At 41.5% G+C, this 19,566-nt stretch overlaps 1 protein-coding gene across 5 annotated transcripts in view; it reads left to right on the forward strand.

Moving 5' to 3' along the window:
• Nucleotides 1-19,566, forward strand: part of PLEKHB2 (pleckstrin homology domain containing B2) — a 49,759-nt gene that overhangs the window by 1,041 nt on the left and 29,152 nt on the right. For 2 of the 5 annotated variants that reach the window (XM_077861215.1, XM_077861213.1), the window contains exons 2-4: nt 11,080-11,123; nt 16,566-16,718; nt 17,985-18,087. In XM_077861215.1, the coding sequence (XP_077717341.1) occupies nt 11,087-11,123; nt 16,566-16,718; nt 17,985-18,087 (293 nt within the window). In that variant the 5' untranslated portion in view covers nt 11,080-11,086. Of the gene's footprint in view, nt 1-3,393; nt 3,507-11,079; nt 11,124-16,542; nt 16,719-17,984; nt 18,088-19,566 lie in introns of all 5 variants that reach the window. The other 3 variants (XM_077861212.1, XM_077861211.1, XM_077861214.1) reach the window with 2 other exon arrangements.

Genomic DNA, 19,566 nt, shown 5'->3' on the forward strand with positions numbered 1-19,566 from the left:
TTTAATTTTGCGTCCGCACAGAGTCTTGTTTTTACCTTATATGTAGAGTAATTTGCATAGAACAGGCCTCATTAACGTGAACGAAAGTAAGTTTCTGGTTTTCAGGATGGGTAGAGGGAATGTGGTCATCCTGTAAAAAAAATCTAGAGGAACGTAGTTCATTCCCAGCGCCATTGCTCCTGGAGAATCCTTTTTTTTTTTTTTTTAGTGTCTCCTCTGACTAGAACAGGGTGGAGCCACTGCCCGAGCCCAGAGCCGTTATGTCGAAAGGGAGGGAAGTACCTGGGTCTCCTGATCGGGCCAGAGCTTACTTGCGGCCTTCATTATGTGTCCAGCAGGCCGGGGACTCCAGTATCGGAGTATATGTGATTGTGCATCCCGTCTGTTCATGCCAGCCTGTACTTGGGAGTGAGCATGCCCGGGCTTTACTTCTTGAGTTAGTGATTTTTTTACTTGACTCCCCTCCCCTCTCCCCAACGTACTGATTTATGAGGACAGGAATCCAAAATGTCACAGGATCTCCCTGGCAGACAGCGCAGTGAAGTACATGCTCACTAAAGGAGGCTGCAGAGAAGAACCCAGAACCTGACAGAGGCTCTTTACTAGCATATTTTTAATGGTGTTAGCACATCCTGTAAGTAAAATTCCTAATAATCTCAGGGACTGAATTTGTAAAATTTGTTCATGACTGGTAGTGGTATAGAATGAATAGATACCAATCTTCTTGTGATAGTCATGTTACTTCCTGAAGGATAGACTTTTTTTTTTTTTTTTACTCCTTCTAGAAGCTTTACTATGCTTCCCAGCTTGCTGCCCTGTTAATAATTGGTTTCTTTCTCCTTACTTCTGTCTTTTTCTTTCTTACTGGATGTCTAAAGAACAGTATTAGTGTCTGTAAGTATGAAAAACTGCAGAGTAAACTATTAAACGTTACAAAAAGTGGACTATTCATGTTTTATTGGTCATATGTTTGCATCTGAATTTGATCATGGGGACAGAAAGTTGAACTTTCTTGCCTGTCTAGTGGGTCTCCTCATTGATAAGTGCTTGTATGAAGCTTGCTATTAAGAAATGGTTGCTACCTGTCAGTGGCCAATGCTACAAATGAACTGACCACTAATGATGGGTTACCCAATGCTTGTCCCCTGTATTTAGAGAGGCTTGAGAATTCTTATTGCCTATTTTTTTTTAAGATTTCATTTATTTTAAAGACTTGAGAGAGTGTCTAGACAGAGTGTGCACACACAGATGCAAACATGATGGGAAAGGGCAGAGGGAGAGAATCTTTAAGCAAACTTAACACTAAGTGTGGAGCCCAGCGCAGGACTTGATCTCACACTTCATGAGATCATGACCTGAGCCAAAACCAAGACTCAAGTCACTTAACTGACTAAGCGTCCAGGCACCCCTAAAGATTTAAAAAAAAATTTTTTTTTAAATTTATTTATGATAGTCACACACACAGAGAGAGAGAGAGAGAGGCAGAGACAACAGGCAGAGGGAGAAGCAGGCTCCATGCACCGGGAGCCCGACGTGGGACTCAATCCAGGGTCTCCAGGATCGTGCCCTGGGCCAAAGGCAGGCGCTAAACCGCTGCGCCACCCAGAGATCCTCTTTTTCTTTTTCTTTTTCTTTCTAGGTTTTATCCGTCTATTCATGAGAGACACTGAGAGAGAGAGAGAGAGAGACAGAGAGACAGACACAGGCAGAGGATAAAGCAGGCTCCATGCAGAGAGCTCAATGTGGGACTCTATCCCCGGACTCCGGGACCACACCCTGAGCCAAAGGCAGCTGCTCAACCGCTGAGCCACCCGGGTGTCCCTGTTTACTTTTTTTGAGATGGAGAGAGTGCACACAAGCAGAGGGAGAAGCAGGCTTCCAGCTGAGCAGGGAGCCCAATGCAGGACTGAATCCCAGGACCCTGGAATCATGACCTGACCTGGAGGCAACCGTTTAACCGACTGAGCCACCCAGGCACCCTTGAATTGCACTTCTTAGGAAAAATAATAATTATAGCCATCTCTCCTTTTGGAGCAGCTCCTATGGGGCGCTTTGGGCTTATTATCTCAGTTAATTCTCACACTAACCTTATGAGATAACAGTAATGTCCTGTCGAATAGGTAAAAAAAAAAGTGGGTCTTGGGAGGTTTAGTATTGTGCTCAAAGTCATATGTTAGTAAAAAGGTAAAGCTCAGAACTACCAGATTCCAAAGGCAATATCTTTCTGTTAAATTGATCTCTTTTGGATGCACCTGGGTGGCTCAGTCTGTTAAGCATCTGCCTACAGCTCAGGTCATGATCCTAGGACCCTGGAATCAAGCCCCACATCAGGCTCCCTGCTCAGCAGAGAGCCTGTTTTTCTCTCTCCTGCTGCACCCCCCACCCCCGTGCTTGTATTCTCTTTCTGTCAAGTAAAATCTTAAAAAAAAATTGATCTCTTTTGGATTCAGTGTTTTGTTTTAAAGATTTTGTTTGTTTGTTTTAAGATTTAATTTATTCATGAGAGACACAGAGGCAGAGACATAGGCAGAGGGAAAAGCAGGCTCCCTCTGTGGGACTCGATCCCTGGATCCTAGGATCACAACCAGAGCTGAAGGCAGAAGCTCAACCACTGAGCCACCCAGGTGTCCCTATTTATTTTATTTTAGAGAATGCATGCACGCATGAAGTATGGAAGGGCCAGAGGGGGAGGGAGAGAAAAATCAGACTCCCTGCTAAGTGCAGAGCCCCATGTGGGGCTTGATCTCATGACCTCAAGATCACAACCCGAGCTGAAACCAAGAGTTGGATGCTAAAGCAACTAAGCCACCCAGGCACCCCTGGATTCAGTGTTTTTAAGATAATTTCAGTTCACATTTAAAATAATTTGAATTGTTGAATATGGTTTGTATTTAAAAACTTCCTATAGATTTACTGGCATGTGAGTAATGTGGATATTTTGCAGCTAGTTTGCTGGTGTTTTATTCTCTGGAGACCACGAGCAGGCCTTTTATCTGATGGGTTTTAGTTTATGCAATAGATCTTGCTCCAGGACATAAATAGTGAAATTTTAAATAAGTTGCGAAGTGATGTGGAATATAGCAAGGTAAGGCAAAGAAATATTCTTGTTCCTCAAGAGAGGGATTTGGAGGGGCACCTGGGTGGCTCAGTCGATTAAGCATCTGCCTTTGCTTAGGTCATGATTCCAGGGGCCTAGGATTGAGCCTTGCTTTGGGCTGCCTACTCAGCAAGGAGTCTACTTCTCCTTCTGCCCCTCCCCCTGCTTGTGCTCCCTTTCTCTCTCTCTCTCTTTTAAATAAAGAAACTCTTTGGGGGGGAAAAAGATGGATTTAGTTATGTAGAATGGGAGGTTTAATTTTTTTACAATTTTTTTTTTTTTTTTTTTAATTTCAGGGGCACCTGGGTGACTCGGTGGTTGAGTGTCTGCTTGGGGCGTGATCCCGGGGACCTGGGGTGGAGTCCCTTATTGGGCTCCCTGCAGGGAGCCTGCTTCTCCTTCTGCCTAGGTCTGTGCCTCTTTCTCCATGCCTCTCATGAATGAATAAATAAAATCTTAAAAAGATTCCATTTATTTGAGAGCAGCAGAGAGAACACATTTGGGTGGGTGGGGGCAGAGGGAGAGGGAGAAGAAGACCCCCCCACTGGACAGGGAGCCTGATCAGGGTTTGATTCCAGGACCCTAAGATGATGACCTGAGTTGAAGGCAGACGATTAACTGACTGAGCCACCCAGGTGCTCCTTGGGAGGTTTTTTGTTTTTTGCGTTCACTTCTAGTGTATATGTGTTCAAATTTTGACTTTCAAGGGTATCTTAATTTATTAAGTCTGCAAAGTCATTCTTCACAGCTTAATATTCTTCGGTCTTCTGGAATGTTTTGGGCAGATTTTAGTCAGGTGGCTAGTGAGGAAATATAAGTGATAATTGCTGTGTGAGCAGCTCCCATTTCTTGAGTTTTTGTAAATGTCAGGTATTATGCCAAACATATTATTTTACCCAATTGTCCAAATGTCTGTTAAGTAGGTATTGGTATTCTCATTGTACAGATAAAAAAACTAAGGCTTGGAAAAGTTAAGTAACTTGCCCAAGGTTATTTATTATTTCCCAGCCCCTGCCCCTCTTGTTCAAGGTTATTTATAAGTGAGTGAGTCAGGATTTGAACAAGTGTAAAATCTATATTTCTTGAACACATGTTCAAATCCTGACTTTTGTCTCTACTGCTGGTGTCTTTGTGATTTATGCCTTGTTTTCCCCCTAAGTCATTTTAGTTGCATTTCAGGAGGGAGTGGAGTTAGCTGTTTGTGCTCCTTATAATCCATCACTGATGTTGAAAATAGCAAAGCAGTCACTGGCATGGGTAATCTTGACATTACTGGTATATCTTTTGTCTTGGATTCCCATATTAAGATTACCATTGTGTTTTCTCTCTGAAAATAACTCTCATGTGAATTCCAGTGTTTAGTGACAAGAAATACAGATTTTTACATATCTATGTAATACATCCGTTTAACACAGAGCGAAAAATGAAAAGATGGACGTTTAAAGTCGTGTGGTCCTCCCCCCCCCCCATTGTTTCCAGGTAATCTCAAGGCAGGGCAGGCTAGCAGGATCTGGGATCAGGAATTGGGCTAGGCTGATGAGTAGCGTACTTCTTGTAGGCAGTGGCATTGAGTGCTCTGTAAGGCTGAGGGGCAGGTAGGCTCAGGGATAATGTCCCTTCCTTCTCTGCTTTGTGGTCAGGATTCAGGAGCTTGGTAGGGTACAGACTCTAGATAGAAAGATGTAGCTGTGGTCTAGCTTAGGTGAGGTGAGTCATTTAAGGAGCAGGTGATAGCAGCTACTTATTTAAGGACTTGTTGCCTTTGGTGTATCTTATTTGTAGTGCCCAAAGTGGAGGGTCTATATTGTGTTACATATTGCTTATGGGTTGGGAGCCAGAGGCTAGGATGCTCTGGCTTTGGAGGCTGAGACTAAGGCTGATGAGATAATATGCTTTCTGTGGTGGTGGTGATACCAAAATGATGCCTTGACAGAAGAAGCTAGTAGGCACAGTTAAAGGACACAGATCTCTTCAGTGGTGTTAAAGAACTTGTTTTCCAGCATTCAGATGAGTGCCCATCTTGCATTTCTGTTAGTTGACAAAATGCCCTGGCCTCAGTCTTCCAAGAAGATGTGCTGTGGTGGGCCCAGTTAGAGTGAGGATCCCACAAGGGGCTTCAGGAAGCTTTTATTGTCATGAGACTTTAATATTTTCTTGGTTCCTTTTGACTTTTCTGGAGACTGTCTTGTAAATGCCTGCACAGCAAGTGCAAGTAACCAAACTCAGTGTATTCCTGAGGGTGTGAATTCAAGGCTTTCTCCTGAAAGTCCTTCTTTTTAATAGTAAATTTTAGGCTGCTTCAAAATCTATTCCTCCAGTCTTCTCTACTGCCTAAGCTTTGTACACTTGAGTTCTTAACTCAGAAGTCCAGACTTTTTGCTAAAAAAGAAATTGTAGCATGTTAGCGAACACAGCAAATATCTCTTCCTATTACCACAATAACCATTTGCATTATGTACTGAGGAGAAGGTACTCTACAAATCAGTGTTTCAAGTTTTTTTTTTTTTTAAGTCTGTCCCGTTGTGTGGAATCTGAACTCACATTGGAACTTGTGTTTTCTCTACCACATTCCATAGCATGTCTGTTCATGCCATTTGTCCATTTCTTGAATTGGATTTGTTGGTTTTTGAGTGTCGATTTAGATAAGTTCTTTATAGATTTTTAAAAAATTTTTTAAAAAGATTTTATTTATTTATTCATGAGAGACAGAGAGAGAAAGAGAGGCGGAGATACAGGCAGAGGGAGAAGCAGGCTCCATGCAGGGAGCCTGATGCGGGACTCGATCCTGGGACTCCAGGATCATGCCCTAGGCGGAAGGCAGATGCTCAACTGCTGAGCCATCCAGGCGGCCCTCTTTATAGATTTTGAATACTAGCCTTTTATCTGATACGCCATTTGCAAATGTCTCTCCTAGTCCATAGGTTACCTTTTAGTTTTGTTGATGTTTCCTTTGCTGTGCAAAAGCTTTTTATCCTGATGAAGTCCCGAGTTTTTTTGTTTTTTTGTTTTTTTGTTTTTAGATTTTATTTATTTGAGAGAGAGTGCGCACATACACATGCCAGCATGAGCAGAGATGGGCAGAGGGAGAGGCAGAAAGAATTTGAAACAGACTGCACTGAGTGTGAAGCCTGATGTGCATCTCGATTCCACAAACTCAAGATCATGACCTGAGCCGAAACCAAGGGTCAGATGCTTAGCCGACTGAGTTACCCAAATGCCCCCCAATAGTTCATTTTGTTTTTGTTTCCCTTGCCTTGGGAGGCATGTTTAGCAAGAGGTTGCTGCAGCTGAGGTCAGAGAGGTTGTTGCCTATGTTCTCCTCTAGGATTTTGGTGGATTCCTGCCTCACAATTAGATCTTCCATCTATTTGGACTCTATTTTTGTGTATGCTGTAAGAAAATGGTCCAGTTTCATTCTTCTGGATGTGGCTGTCCAATTTTCCCAGCACCATTTGTTGAAGAGACTGTCCTTTTTCCATTGCATGTTCTTCTTGCTTTGTTGAAGATGGATTGACCGACCATAGAGTTGAGAGTCCATTTAAGAGATTTGCAAAGATTACCACAAAAATTCAGGAAACTCGTTTTTATTGCTCCACATTTTTACACAATCACCAACTGATCACTACCAGCGAAGTTGTATGACAGCATTTCAGCCAGGTTTTATATTTGTATTGTGACTTGGTAGCTCTCAATAGCTGCTAATAATTTTTGGCCTATTCCCATATATTTTCTTTTTCACATGAAATACAGATTGAGAATTCACCTCATGATAGTAGGGCATTTGAGTATAATTATCCAGGATTTGGCTTGTATGAATACTGTTTTATTAGATGTAAAGATTAGGTGTAACACCACCATAAAGATGTAATGCTGTCTATAACATTGCATCACCTATCTTTTTAATTTATAAGTTTAACCTGTTACTTCTACAGTGTAAGCTACATGAAAACAGGGACTTTGGCTTGGTCACTGCTGTGTCCTTAGTGCCTACAAGACTGAGCTCATATTAGCACTCAGGGAATATTTGTTGGGTAAAAATATGATGGTGTGTGTTTGGAAGGTTTTAGGCTGCAAGGTGTTCTTTTGTTTTTGTTTTTGTTTGGCTACAACTTTTAGGAAACCATTTCAACCCACATTAAATAATTATCTTTTTGCCTAACAGAGAGCCTTGGATTAGGATGGGTTTCCTGGTCAGTGATAGGTGGAATTAGCCCTACAATCAGCTGCCTTTGGGCTAGTCCTGTCCAGTCAGCAGTGAGTGGAATCCAGATCTACTGGGAGATAGGGGAGAGACTGCCTTTCTGTTTCTGGTTTACTTGGGACTGTATGTTTGAGCATCTAATTGGGAGAAAAATGAAGAAAGGTGAAAAACACTGACTTTCTTGGAGATGACAGCATGAGTTGGCAGAAATCACAAGGACATTAGGAACCTTCACAGTATGAGATTTTGGAATGCTGGAGTATAGGATGAACCAAGCTTGTACAGCTCTTTTTGTAAAGGTTTGGAGAAAGGTGAGAATTGGGGATCCCTGGGTGGCTCCGCGGTTTGGCGCCTGCCTTCGGCCCAGGGCATGATCCTGGAGTCCTGGGATCGAGTTCTGCGTCAGGCTCCTTGAATGGAGCCTGCTTCTCCCTCTGCCTGTGTCTCTGCCTGCCTCTCTCTCTCTCTCTCTCTCTCTCTCTCTGTCTCTCTCTTACATTAATAAATAAAATATTAGAAAGGTGATAATTTAGTCATACTTAGAAATGGAAAAATTAAAGGGTTGTGGGGAGACTTGTTTTTTTCAGGTGCATGCTTAAGGCTTTTCTTCCATTTTGCTATCCAACCCTTAAGGAGAATACCTAAAAATGCTAAGTAGAAAACAGTTTGGCCCAAATAAAATCTCCAAATAAGATCTAATTTTTTTTAAAGATCTTATTTATTTATGGGAGTCACAGAGGAATAGGCAGAGACATTGGCAGAGGGAGAAGCAAGCTCCCTGCAGAGAGCCTGATACAGGACTCGATCCCAGGACCCCAGGATCACAACCTGAGCCAAAGGCAGAGGCTCAACAACTGAGCCACCTAGGTGCCCCAAGATCTTTTTTTTCTTTTTTTTTTATAAGATTTTATTTACCTGTTTGAGACCGTGAACACAAGTAGGGGGAGGAGCAGAGACAGTGAGAGGGATAAGCCAACTCCCCACTGAGTTGGGACCCTGACTTGAGGCTTCATCCCAGGACCTCAAGATCTCAATCTGAGCCAAAGTCAGACACTTAACTGACTGAGCCACCCAGATGCCCCTATTTTTTTTAATTCAAAAAATTTTAAAAGTAATTCCTATTCCCAACATGTGGGCTTGAATTTACAACCCCAAGATTAAGTGTTGCATGTTCTACCAACTGAGCCAGCCAGGGGCCCCTAAAATCTGTTGATTAAAGAAGAAGGATATAACACATGCAAATTGTTAAATTTAAGTATTAGCAGAAGGGTGTAATAGGACTGAATAGTCACTTTTTTTTTTTTTTAAGATTTTATTATTTATTCATGAGAGAGAGGCAGAGACATAGGCAGAGGGAGAAGCAGGCTCCATGCAGGGAGCCCAATGCTGGACTTGATCCTGGGACCCTGGGATCACGACCTGAGCCCAAGGCAGAGCTCAACCACTGAGCCACCCAAATGCCCGGTCATCTTTTTTTTTTTTTTTTTAATTTATTTATTTTAGAGCACACATGCTCGATGAGGGTGGGTGACAGGCAGAAGGAGAGAGAGTATCAAGCAGTCTCTGCACTGATTGTGGAGCCTGACGCAGGGCTCAGTCTCACAACCCTGAGCTTGCTACCTGAGCTGAAACCAAGAGTTGGATGCCTAACCAACTGTGCCACCCAGGTGCCCCTAGTCACCTTCTTTTGTGATACATACACAGTGTTGCCTCATTTCTTTGCCCAGAGATACATGTCATTAACAGTTTCTATGATTCCTTGCACAGAACGATTGTGGGTATCAGCACGCTTTGTTCTACATCCTTTTTCACATCTGCATACTGATGTATCAAGTATGGAGGTGCCCTTTGAAATGTCTTCCAATATGGATCACTTTGGTTGAGGCTACTGTTTGGCAGTCTAAGTGATGTTGCCATGGATATACAAATTCTCTGGGTCAAAGTTCATGAACATTTGAAATTTTGATAAATGTCAAAACTTTTTACTAGAAGTTTGCAACCGTTTTCATTTCTGCCATTATGCTTACTCCTTTCTGGGTATCGAAGTCTTTGTCATTTGTGCCCATGTGATAGGTAATATCGTTAACTTGTGTTTTGAATTTTGTCTTTTGAATTGAAAGAGAAATTGAGTATCTTATGAGTTTATTGGCCGTTCATGTTTCTTTTCTTGTGAACTACCAGATGATTGTCATTTCTCTTGTTTGTGAGCTTTGTACATGAAGGGAATTAGCTCATTGCTGCCATATAGTTGTAAATGTTTTTTCTTAGTCTTTGTCTTTTTGACTTTTTTTGCCACTCAGATTTTTATTTTTATGGAGTTAAATTTTTTTTTAAATATTTTATTTATTCATGAGAGAGAGAGAGAGAGGCAGAGACACAGGCAGAGGAAGAAGCAGGTTCCATGCAGGGAGCCCAACATGGGAATCGATCCCGAGACTCCAGGATCACACCCTGGGCTGAAGGCAGGTGCTCAACCACTGAGCCACCCAGGCGTCCCTGGAGTAAAATTTATCACAGTTTCTCTTTACTTCCTGGTATTCTACTCTGACTAGGCTACTCTACCTATTGACACCAGTGCACATGTATCTGCCTGGGCTATGTTAAGTCCACTGGGCACCCCAGGTATAAAGCTGAGGCAGGATGCTGGGCATGTTAGGAGAAGCCACACATCCTTGACAGAGTTAAATCTTAGTGTTCCTGGCCTGTGTTATTTCTGTTGAGTGGCGTTTACATTTGGTAAGCTGGGCAGAGTATTGAGGCCAAAGTCTGGAGTGGGAGGTGGCGGTGGTGGGGAGGAGGTGGGGTGAGGAGTTGTATTGGTCCCACTGAAGAGGTATTAGGTAAATGCCAGATGGCTGGTGAGGTAGAATGGCTTTGGTCCCTCCTTCAGGTGACACAGAAAGGGATCAGGATGGAGAGTTAGACCAGATGGCTGTGATTTGGTGATATAACAAGAAATATGTGAACTTCTAAAACCCCTGCAATTTCCTGATAGAGGTGCTAAGATTATCTTGTTATTCATAATAAACCCTTTTCAACCATACCTAAGTTTATGCACATGAGATTGCTCTTGGTAGGTTCGTAGATAACTTTAGGATAGGGCTAATTGCCAGGGAAATCAACCTTGCGATTAGAAGGCTAGAGCTTTCAGCCCCATACCTAGACCAGCCGGGATGGAGAGAGGCTGGGGATTAAAGTTCAGTCACCAGTGGTCAGTAATGTAATCAATCATGCCTACCTAATGTAATCTCCCTTAAAACCCTTAAATGCCAGGGTTCTAAGAGCTTCTGGGTTAATTGATCACATAGAAGTGTTCAGAGGGGGTGGTGTGCCTACAGAAGGCATGAAAACCTTCTGTAGTTTTACTCATACTTTACTCTGTGCATCTGGCTCCTCATGAGTTGTATCTTTTTACAAGAAACAGGAAATAGTAAGTAAAATGCTTTCTTGAGTTCTGTGAACCATTCTAGCAAAATTATCAAATTTGAGGATAGGCTATGGGAATCCCCAATTTGTAGGTCAGAAATAGCTCTGGACTTGTTTCTAAAGTGGGAGCACTCTTGTGGAACTGAGCCCTTAACCTGTGAGGGCTGATGCTAATTTCAGGTCAGAATCAAGTTGAATCAGTAGATATCCAGTTGGTGTCCTGAGATTTGGAGAATTTTGTTAGTGTGGAAAGACCCCACATGTTTGGTGTCAGAAGTGTTGTGGGTGAAAAACAACTTGTATGGGCCATTCTCTTTTCTGGGTATAACTTTGAACCTGGCTGTTTCTTTTATAGGTGAAAGATGGCGTTTGTGAAGAGTGGATGGTTGCTGCGACAGAGTAAGTACAGGACATGAGTCCGTGGGTCTGGGATTAGTGTTGCTTTAGAGTATGTGTTTATTTCTTTTGCTGAAACAGATCACACTTAAACAAATGGCAAAGTCTTATTAATGATGTTGCTCTGGATTTCCCCTGGGAAATTTTTAGAGCTCTATGAACTGTGTTTCTGCTTACACAGAGTTCCTTCTTGGTTGCTACCTTGACAAAGACCAGGGAATCGTGGTAATAATCCCTGCTGGTCTCTTTTTCTCACTAGCATGCTCTATTAGTCATGGCTGACCTGAGTCCCTGTTGGAATCTAACTAAGCTGAGCTCTGATATATTAGCGTGGAGGTCCTGCTGTCTTTGTGGGAAATACTGTCTTATTTGGGGATTGAACAGTGATTAAGATTCTCAAATACTAGAGACTTTAATTATAGGGATGAAGATTTGACTTGAGGGAATGAGTTTATCTAAAACTAGACTTTTGGCTCTCCAAAATAACTGCAAAATAGAATCAATTCTTTTTTTTTTTTTTAAGATTTTATTTGTTTATTTGAGAGAGAGAGTCTGAGATAGTGACAGAGATAAAGACAGTGTGAGTGAGGAGGAGAGGGAGAAGCAGACTCCCCAGTTAGCAGGAAGCCCGGTGTCGGACTTAAACCCAGGACCCTGGCATCATGACCTGAGCCGAAGACAGATGCTTAACCAACTGAGCCACCCAGGTGCCCCATCAATTCTTTATTGATGGGATTGAGATCACTTCTTAGATTCACCTGTGTGTGTGACTATCTTTCATATACTGTCTGCTTATTTCTGAGGCTGCTATCAGTAGTAGGATTCCTGGTGTGTTCTAACTTTTTTTTTTTAATTTTTATTTATTTGTGATAGTCACACAGAGAGAGAGAGAGAATGAGGCAGAGACACAGGCAGAGGGAGAAGCAGGCTCCATGCACCGGGAGCCCGACATGGGATTTGATCCCGGGTCTCCAGGATCGCGCCCTGGGCCAAAGGCAGGAGCCAAACCGCTGCACCACCCAGGGATCCCTCCTGGTGTGTTCTAAAGCAGGAAGAACCAACTCAGTTTATTGGGGAAAGAGTAAACAGATCATTCTGCTGTCCTTTTAGAAAGAGCAGGGTTTAGGGAAAAGTGATCACTATATCATTTATTACTAGCTGTAGTTAATACTGTTTATTGTTCAGATGTAAATTTCTGTTGGAGGGATACCTTCAGAACTTAGCTAAAATTGAGACTAACAGTAAAGAATGGGCAACATATATACTTTGGATGATTTATAAAAACTATTATTTGTGAAGGTTGGTTGTGATCTGGTTATACTGATTTTACATATATTACATAATTATCATAGGGACTCTGTGAGGTAGGTGGCATTATCTTGATTTCTAGTTGAGGAAATTGACTTTCAATGATACTAGGTAACTTATTAACACTGTGGGTGGCAAAGCTGTATTCAGACTCAGGACTGTCATTTCAACATTGACACACTTTCTACTAGGAGGCAAGCCTTCAGTTTATTTCCTGTCACTAGTTCTATATTCCCAGACCCAGAGCTGAACCAGGTGTCCTTTCAATGTCTGTGACAGGTTTTGTATTCTAAGAATAGAGTTGTTACAATGTTGGCTTACTTATTTTTTAAGAGATTTAATTAATTTATTTGACAGAGAAGGGAGAGCACAAGCAAAGGGGAGTGGGAGCAGGAATGGGAGGGGGAGAAGCAGGCGTCTGATAAATAGGGAGCCTGATGCGGGGCTCCATCCCAGGACCCTGGTATCATGACCCAAGCTGAAGGCAGACATTTAACTGACTGAGCCACCCAGGTGCCCCACAGTGTTGGCTTTAAAAAGAAGGTCCTGGTATATTGGAGCCTAACCCCCATCTTTGTGTAAGTTTCTTTTCTTGGGTTTTGTGGTCCCATCCTTCCCCAAATTGTCAGAGGATGCAGAGAGCCTTACTTGGACCTTGAGGATGTACCTTCCTTTCCTGGCCCTTTGGGTGTCTTCTGATTTTGTCTTTAGGCTTTACTGTGCCCTTGTTTGAAGGCAAGCTTTCTTTTCTCCACTATAATTCAGTGCAAATGTTCTGTCAACATAAATGAGCAGTGGCCATTTTGACGACTATTTTTGCTCTCAAAATTGATTGCTCCCAATCAATGCCTAGCATAGTGACATACACAAAATAGATACCTTTTAGATAAGTTGTACAGACTTTTCTAACGTCCTGGTCCATGGAAATCTTGGAGTGTATATTCAGAGGGCTTACTCCATTTCATCTTTCAGTGTATGAGTTGATTTTCCTTTGTGAAAATCAAAACTGTCAATCACAATAAAATGAGATGAGATGTATTATATTCACTGGGTAGCAGAGGTACACAGATGGTTACATGTATGCAAAGTAGTCTGGAGGATTCCTTTTATTGCCATTGCCACACAGACACTTAGGACTCTGGAGGACAGTCTGATTTGGGAATCTACAGTCAGGGCTTTGGTGGCAAGTGATTTCATCTGGTGATTTCATCCCTAATTTACTCTTTACTCCCTAATCTGGTGATTTCATCTGTCTGTTTTTGAGTGGCTTTGTTTGGTAGTTTGTGTGTAGCTCAGGAACTCCCTAATCTGGTGATTTCATCTGTCTGTTTTTGAGTGGCTTTGTTTGGTAGTTTGTGTATAGCTCAGGAGCTGCCAATCAAATGAATGCTGAGTTACTTATCAGTTTGGGGCAGTGCTGTAGATGCCCCTCTTAGCAAGGAGGGTGCCTGATAATAGTAAAAGAAATTTGAAAGGTTGATATGGTACATATTTTAACACCCCACTGGTGGCTATGGAAGCATAAGGAGAGGTACATGGAATGGGGTTTGTACATGATGGCCAAGAAAAGTGGAATCTATAGGAACAAAGGATATAGGTAGGCAGTGTCTTGGTGTGAGGAAGGGGTAAGGGTGACTGACTTGGCCTTTTAGTTTTCCCTTTTGGCTGATAGGGAAATTGAGATTCACAAAGTTAAGTGCCTTGTTCAAAATTAAAAACGATAGGATGAATTCCTTAAACTGATAGGGACGTGTAAGGTAGCAGGACAGATGCACAACGATAGGATGATAGGGACGTGTAAGGTAGCAGGACAGATGCACACAGAGTGGGAGTCAGCGTCCTGGCTGTGGATACATTGTTTCTCCGTCTGTCTGAGGCAGGGAGACCCTCCCATAGTATTGGCTTTAAGGGAAGGTGAATGTTAAGAAGAATATACCTGAAAACCCTTTGAAAAAAAAAAAACAAAACAAAAACAAAATGGTATTTTTCCAAAAGAGGAAAGTATTATTGTTATTTGTATATAGAAACTATACAGTCTCTCTGATTAGTCTAGCAAAAAAAAAAATACTCTCTGATTAGTCTAGCAAAGTTAAATACTCCTGGGAAAGTGTATACTACATTGGAAAATTAAATATTACATGTTTCATTATCTTAAAATGAAGGATTTTTAAAATAAATTAATTTTTTATTGTTGTTCAATTTGCCAACATATAGAATAATACCCAGTGTTCATCCCGTCAAGTGCCCACCTCAGTGCTCATCACCCAGTCACCCCCACCCCCTACCCACCTCCCCTTCCACCACCCGTAGTTCATTTCCCAGAGTTGTTTAAAATTTTTTAAAGATTTTATTTATTTTATTTAATTAATTTATTTTTTATTGGAGTTCAGTTTTTTACTTATTTTTTTTAATTGGAGTTCAATTTGCTAACATATAGCATATCACCCAGTGCTCATCCTGTCAAGTGCCCTCCTCAGTGCCTGTCACCCAGTCACCCCAAACCCCGCCTACCTCCCTTTCCACTACCCCTTGTTCATTTCCCAGAGTTAGGAGTCTCTCATGTTCTGTCACCCTCACTGATATTTCCCACTCATTTTCTCTCCTTTCCCCTTTATTTCCTTTCACTATTTTTTATATTCCCCAAATGAGTGAGACCATATAATGTTTGTCCTTCTCTGATTGAAGATTTTATTTATTTATTCATGAGAGACATAGAGGCACAGAGAGGTAGAGACACGGGCAGAGGGACACAGTTCCCTCCATGTAGGGAACCTGACGTGGGACTCCATCCCAGGTCTCCAGGATCACACTCTGGGCTGAAGGCAGAGCTAAACTGCTGAGCCACCCAGGCTGCCCCAGTTTAAAAATTTTTTTGAATATAATTGGCACAATGTTACTTTGGTTTCAGATGTACAACTCTGTTTTGCTATGCTGTGCTCACAAGTGTAGCTACCATCTGTTTCCATACATCACTATTACATTATCATTGACTGTATTCTTTAGGCAGTGCCCTATATTCCCATGACTTATTCATTTCGTGACTGGAAGCCTGTATCTCCTATTCACCTTCCTCTCTTTTGCCCATCCCCTCAGCCCCCTTCCCCTCTGGGAACCATCAGTTTGTTCTCTGTATTTATGTGTCTGTTTCTGACTTTTTTTTTTTTTGAAAGATTTTATTTATTTATTCATGATAGAGAGAGAGAGAGAGAGAGAGAGAGAGAGGCAGAGACACAGGCAGAGGGAGAAGCAGGCTCCATGCCAGGAGCTTGATGCAGGACTCGATCCCGGGACTCCAGGATTGCGCCCTGGGCCAAAGGCAGGCGCCAAACCGCTGAGCCACCCAGGGATCCCCTATTCCTGCCTTTAATGTTTGTTTATTCATTTGGGTTTTTTTTTTTTTTAGGTTCCACATGAGTAGAATCATGGTATTTGTCTTTCTTAGTCTGACTTATTTCATTAAGCATAATACCCTCTAAGTTTGTCCATCTCGTCACAAATGACACAATCTCATCCTTTTTTAATGACTGCATAATATTTCATTGTATATAAACATCACATCTTCCTTAATCCATTTGTCTATTGATGTACACTTAGCAACTTAGGTTGCTTCCATATCTTGGCTATTGTAAGTAAAACTGCAATAAACATGGTGCATATATCTTTTTGAATTAGTGTTTTTGTTTACTTTGGGTAAATAATAGTGGAACTATTGGACCATATGGTATTTCTATTTTTAATTTTTAGGGGAACATCCATACTGTTTTCCACAGTGGCTATACCAATTTACATTCTCACCAACTTGGTTCCTTTTCTCTATATCCTCACCAACACTTGTTATCAAAATCAAGGTTTTATTGAGCTTTTAAAAAAATTTTTGGAAAAAAAAATTGGGACTATTAAGTTGACAGCATTTTTAGTATCTTTAGTGTAAGCTGCATATAGTCCTTCCTGGTACAGCATGGGTGTTTGTGCCTTTGGAATCTGCTTTCATCTCCATTTTGATGTAGTGCTCTGGGCAATTGTATGCATGATACTTACGGGGCCAGAGGAAAGTTTTCTTTGTTTCTGTTACCTGTGAACTAGAGGATAAAGGCCTTGCTTTTTTGGCTCAAAGCCAACCTTTCCCATTTTTTTCAGGTACTATTTTGAAGCGTTGGAAGAAGAATTGGTTTGACTTGTGGTCGGATGGTCACCTGATCTATTATGATGACCAAACTCGGCAGAGCATTGAGGATAAGGTCCATATGCCAGTAGACTGCATTAATATCCGCACCGGGCACGAGTGTCGGGGTGAGTCTCTCATGGCCAGCTTCTGTCCTCTACCCTTCCTCATTCTTAGTAGGAATTGAATCCTCCTCCTTACTCATTTTGCTTTTATTAACAGACCAAAGGAGGGTTTCATATGGGAGGTGATACAGTGGACACCCAGACACTTGGATCATAGATCATACAGTTAGGGCAGATTACTTTTCTCATCTGAATCAGATCCAGCAGTCCACATTCCTTGTTCTGTCCTGGAGAAGGTGGTGGAGAACAACCAGAGTGCTGAGATCCTCAAGAAAAATAGAATGAGCCTAGGTAGTTATAGGTTTTGTGACTCAGAAAGGGGCATCTTATTGATAACACCACCAGTCACTTAAAAATCCATGATGCCTTGGTTTCCAGGAGTTATTCCTTATATTCATTTTAAAAGGAATAGATTTTTAATAAGTATGGACTTCTATTCAAGGGCATATGTAGACTTCCCTGTTTATTAGCTCTGTGTCTATTTGGAATAAAGAGTCTGTTTTAATAAACAGTAATGTTTGAAATCTTGTTTCTAAATAATAGTATTTAAGTTAAAGGGTCACAGATGGCATATCTGCTTGTAATAACCATTGGTGTTGTAACATCTTGCCCTTGCATTTTTTCTTAAAGATTTTATTTATTTATTCATAAGAGACACACAGAGAGAGGCAGAGTCATAGGCAGAGGGAGAAGCAGGCTTCCTGTGGGGAGCCTAATATGGGACTCCAGGATCACACCCTGAGCCAAAGGCCGACGCTCAGTCTTTGAGCCATCTGGGCATCCCTGCATGTTAGTTCTTGAAACACAAGTGTCCATGGACTAGCTAGCTGTTTAAGTATCTACCTAAACCAGGCTCAAATATTATAGACCTTATTTCTTGGTACACAGAGCTACTTTAAAAATATGATTTTCACTTTTAAAGTAGTGATCCAGTTTAGTAGTTCCTGTGAATAAAAGTACATTTTATCTGATGCTTGGTAACAGTTTTCATCGTTTGGGACTTACTCTTCTAATATCTGGACCGTTCTATACATCTAACTCTGTATGTGGAGATAGGTCTCTTGAAGAGGCCTGCTTTTTCTTCCTGCAGGAAGTTTAAATTGGAACAGGGTTGTGATTCATATGCTTGGTTCTACAGAGCAGGACAGAGATGTTTTGTTTTTGGAATGTTTTGAATACTACTGGTCCTTTGCTTATATGAGCTATTAGGTAAGAAATCCTTTAAAAAAAACTATATAAATATTCCTTTTTTCTACTTATTTTTCATAGATATTCAGCCTCCGGATGGGAAGCCAAAAGAATGTATGCTGCAGATTGTTTGCCGAGATGGGAAAACTATCAGTCTTTGTGCAGAAAGCACAGATGATTGTTTGTAAGTTTTGGGGTTTTATGTGTTTAATTTAAATAGTTTTCTTTGTTTTGTTTTTTATGTTTAAAGGTTTTATTTATTTATTTGACACAAGAGAGCATAAGCAGGGGAAGCAGCAGAGGGAGAGGGAGAAATAGGCATCCTGCTGAGCAGGGAGCCTGATGGAGGGCTCGATCCCAGGATCCTGGGATCATGCCTTGGGCCAAAGGCAGACTCCCAATGGCCTCAGCCATTCAGGTGGCCCAAAAAGTGTTGTGTTTTAATTTCCAGTTGTCAGAAGGGAAAAGAATGAGAATGGAGTTTTCCTTTAGGCAGAATAAGTGACTCAGAGGATGTGTGAAAGAAATGTAATAGGGCCTTACTCCATGCCTGATAACCCTGGTCCTAGTTTCTGCCTCTCCAGAGCTGTCCAGGTCAGATCCCATTATAGTGTAAATGGCAAAGTCTTTATATATAGCTAACTTTCCACCTTTTTTCATTATTATACGTACATTGGGTAATGGACATAGTTGAATGGCTTCTTAAATCTTGTTCTTTTTATATAAATATCTTTTTATTTTTTTAATTTTTTTTTTAATTTTTTTTATTTATTTATGATAGTCACAGAGAGAGAGAGAGAGAGGCAGAGACACAGGCAGGGGGAGAAGCAGGCTCCATGCACCGGGAGCCCGACGTGGGATTCGATCCCGGGTCTCCAGGATCGCGCCCTGGGCCAAAGGCAGGCGCCAAACTGCTGCGCCACCCAGGGATCCCTATAAATATCTTTTTAAAAATACTAACATCTGTGTATGTAGTCTTTTTCTTCCTTTGGTGGCTCCTCCTCCATTTGCCATCTCTGAAGAAGGAATGAAGAGTTACAAGGAAGAAGACCCAGGTTTATCAGTTCTCAGCCTGTTATAACATTGGCAGTGAAGTTGGATCAGAATCTTGAAAACACTGATTAAATACGATTTGGGGGTGGGGGGCACCTGCCTCAGTTGGTTAAGTGGCTGACTCTTGATTTTGGCTCAGGTCATCGTCTCAGGGTTGTGAGATCAAGCCTTGAGTTGGGTGTGGAGCCTGCTTAAGTCTCTCTCTCTCTCCCTCCCTCTCTCCCTCTCTCTCTCCCTCACCCTCCTCTGATGGAGCACAAGTACATGCGTGCTCTTCCTCCTCTCAAAAAAAAAAAAAAAAAAATTTGAGGGAAAGAATTTTTTTTCTGACCACTCTATATCACTCTCATGAGTTAACTCTGGGTTTTGTGATAATTGACTAACAGATTATTGTAATATTCATTCATATTAAAATATTCATATGTAGGTGACTATTTTCATAAAATCCAAACCAGTTTGTCAGAGTGCCTGCTCCACATTTCACATATATGTTTACCTTCAGTATAAACATTTATTTCATGCTGAACTCAATAGAGTTTACTTTAAATCCCATATGTAGCTGTTTTTTTACAGTCTTCTGGTGAATCTTAAATGGTACTTCCTGGAAGAC

The sequence above is a fragment of the Canis aureus genome, chromosome 20 (genome assembly GCF_053574225.1).
Source record: "Canis aureus isolate CA01 chromosome 20, VMU_Caureus_v.1.0, whole genome shotgun sequence".
NCBI lineage: Eukaryota > Metazoa > Chordata > Mammalia > Carnivora > Canidae > Canis > Canis aureus.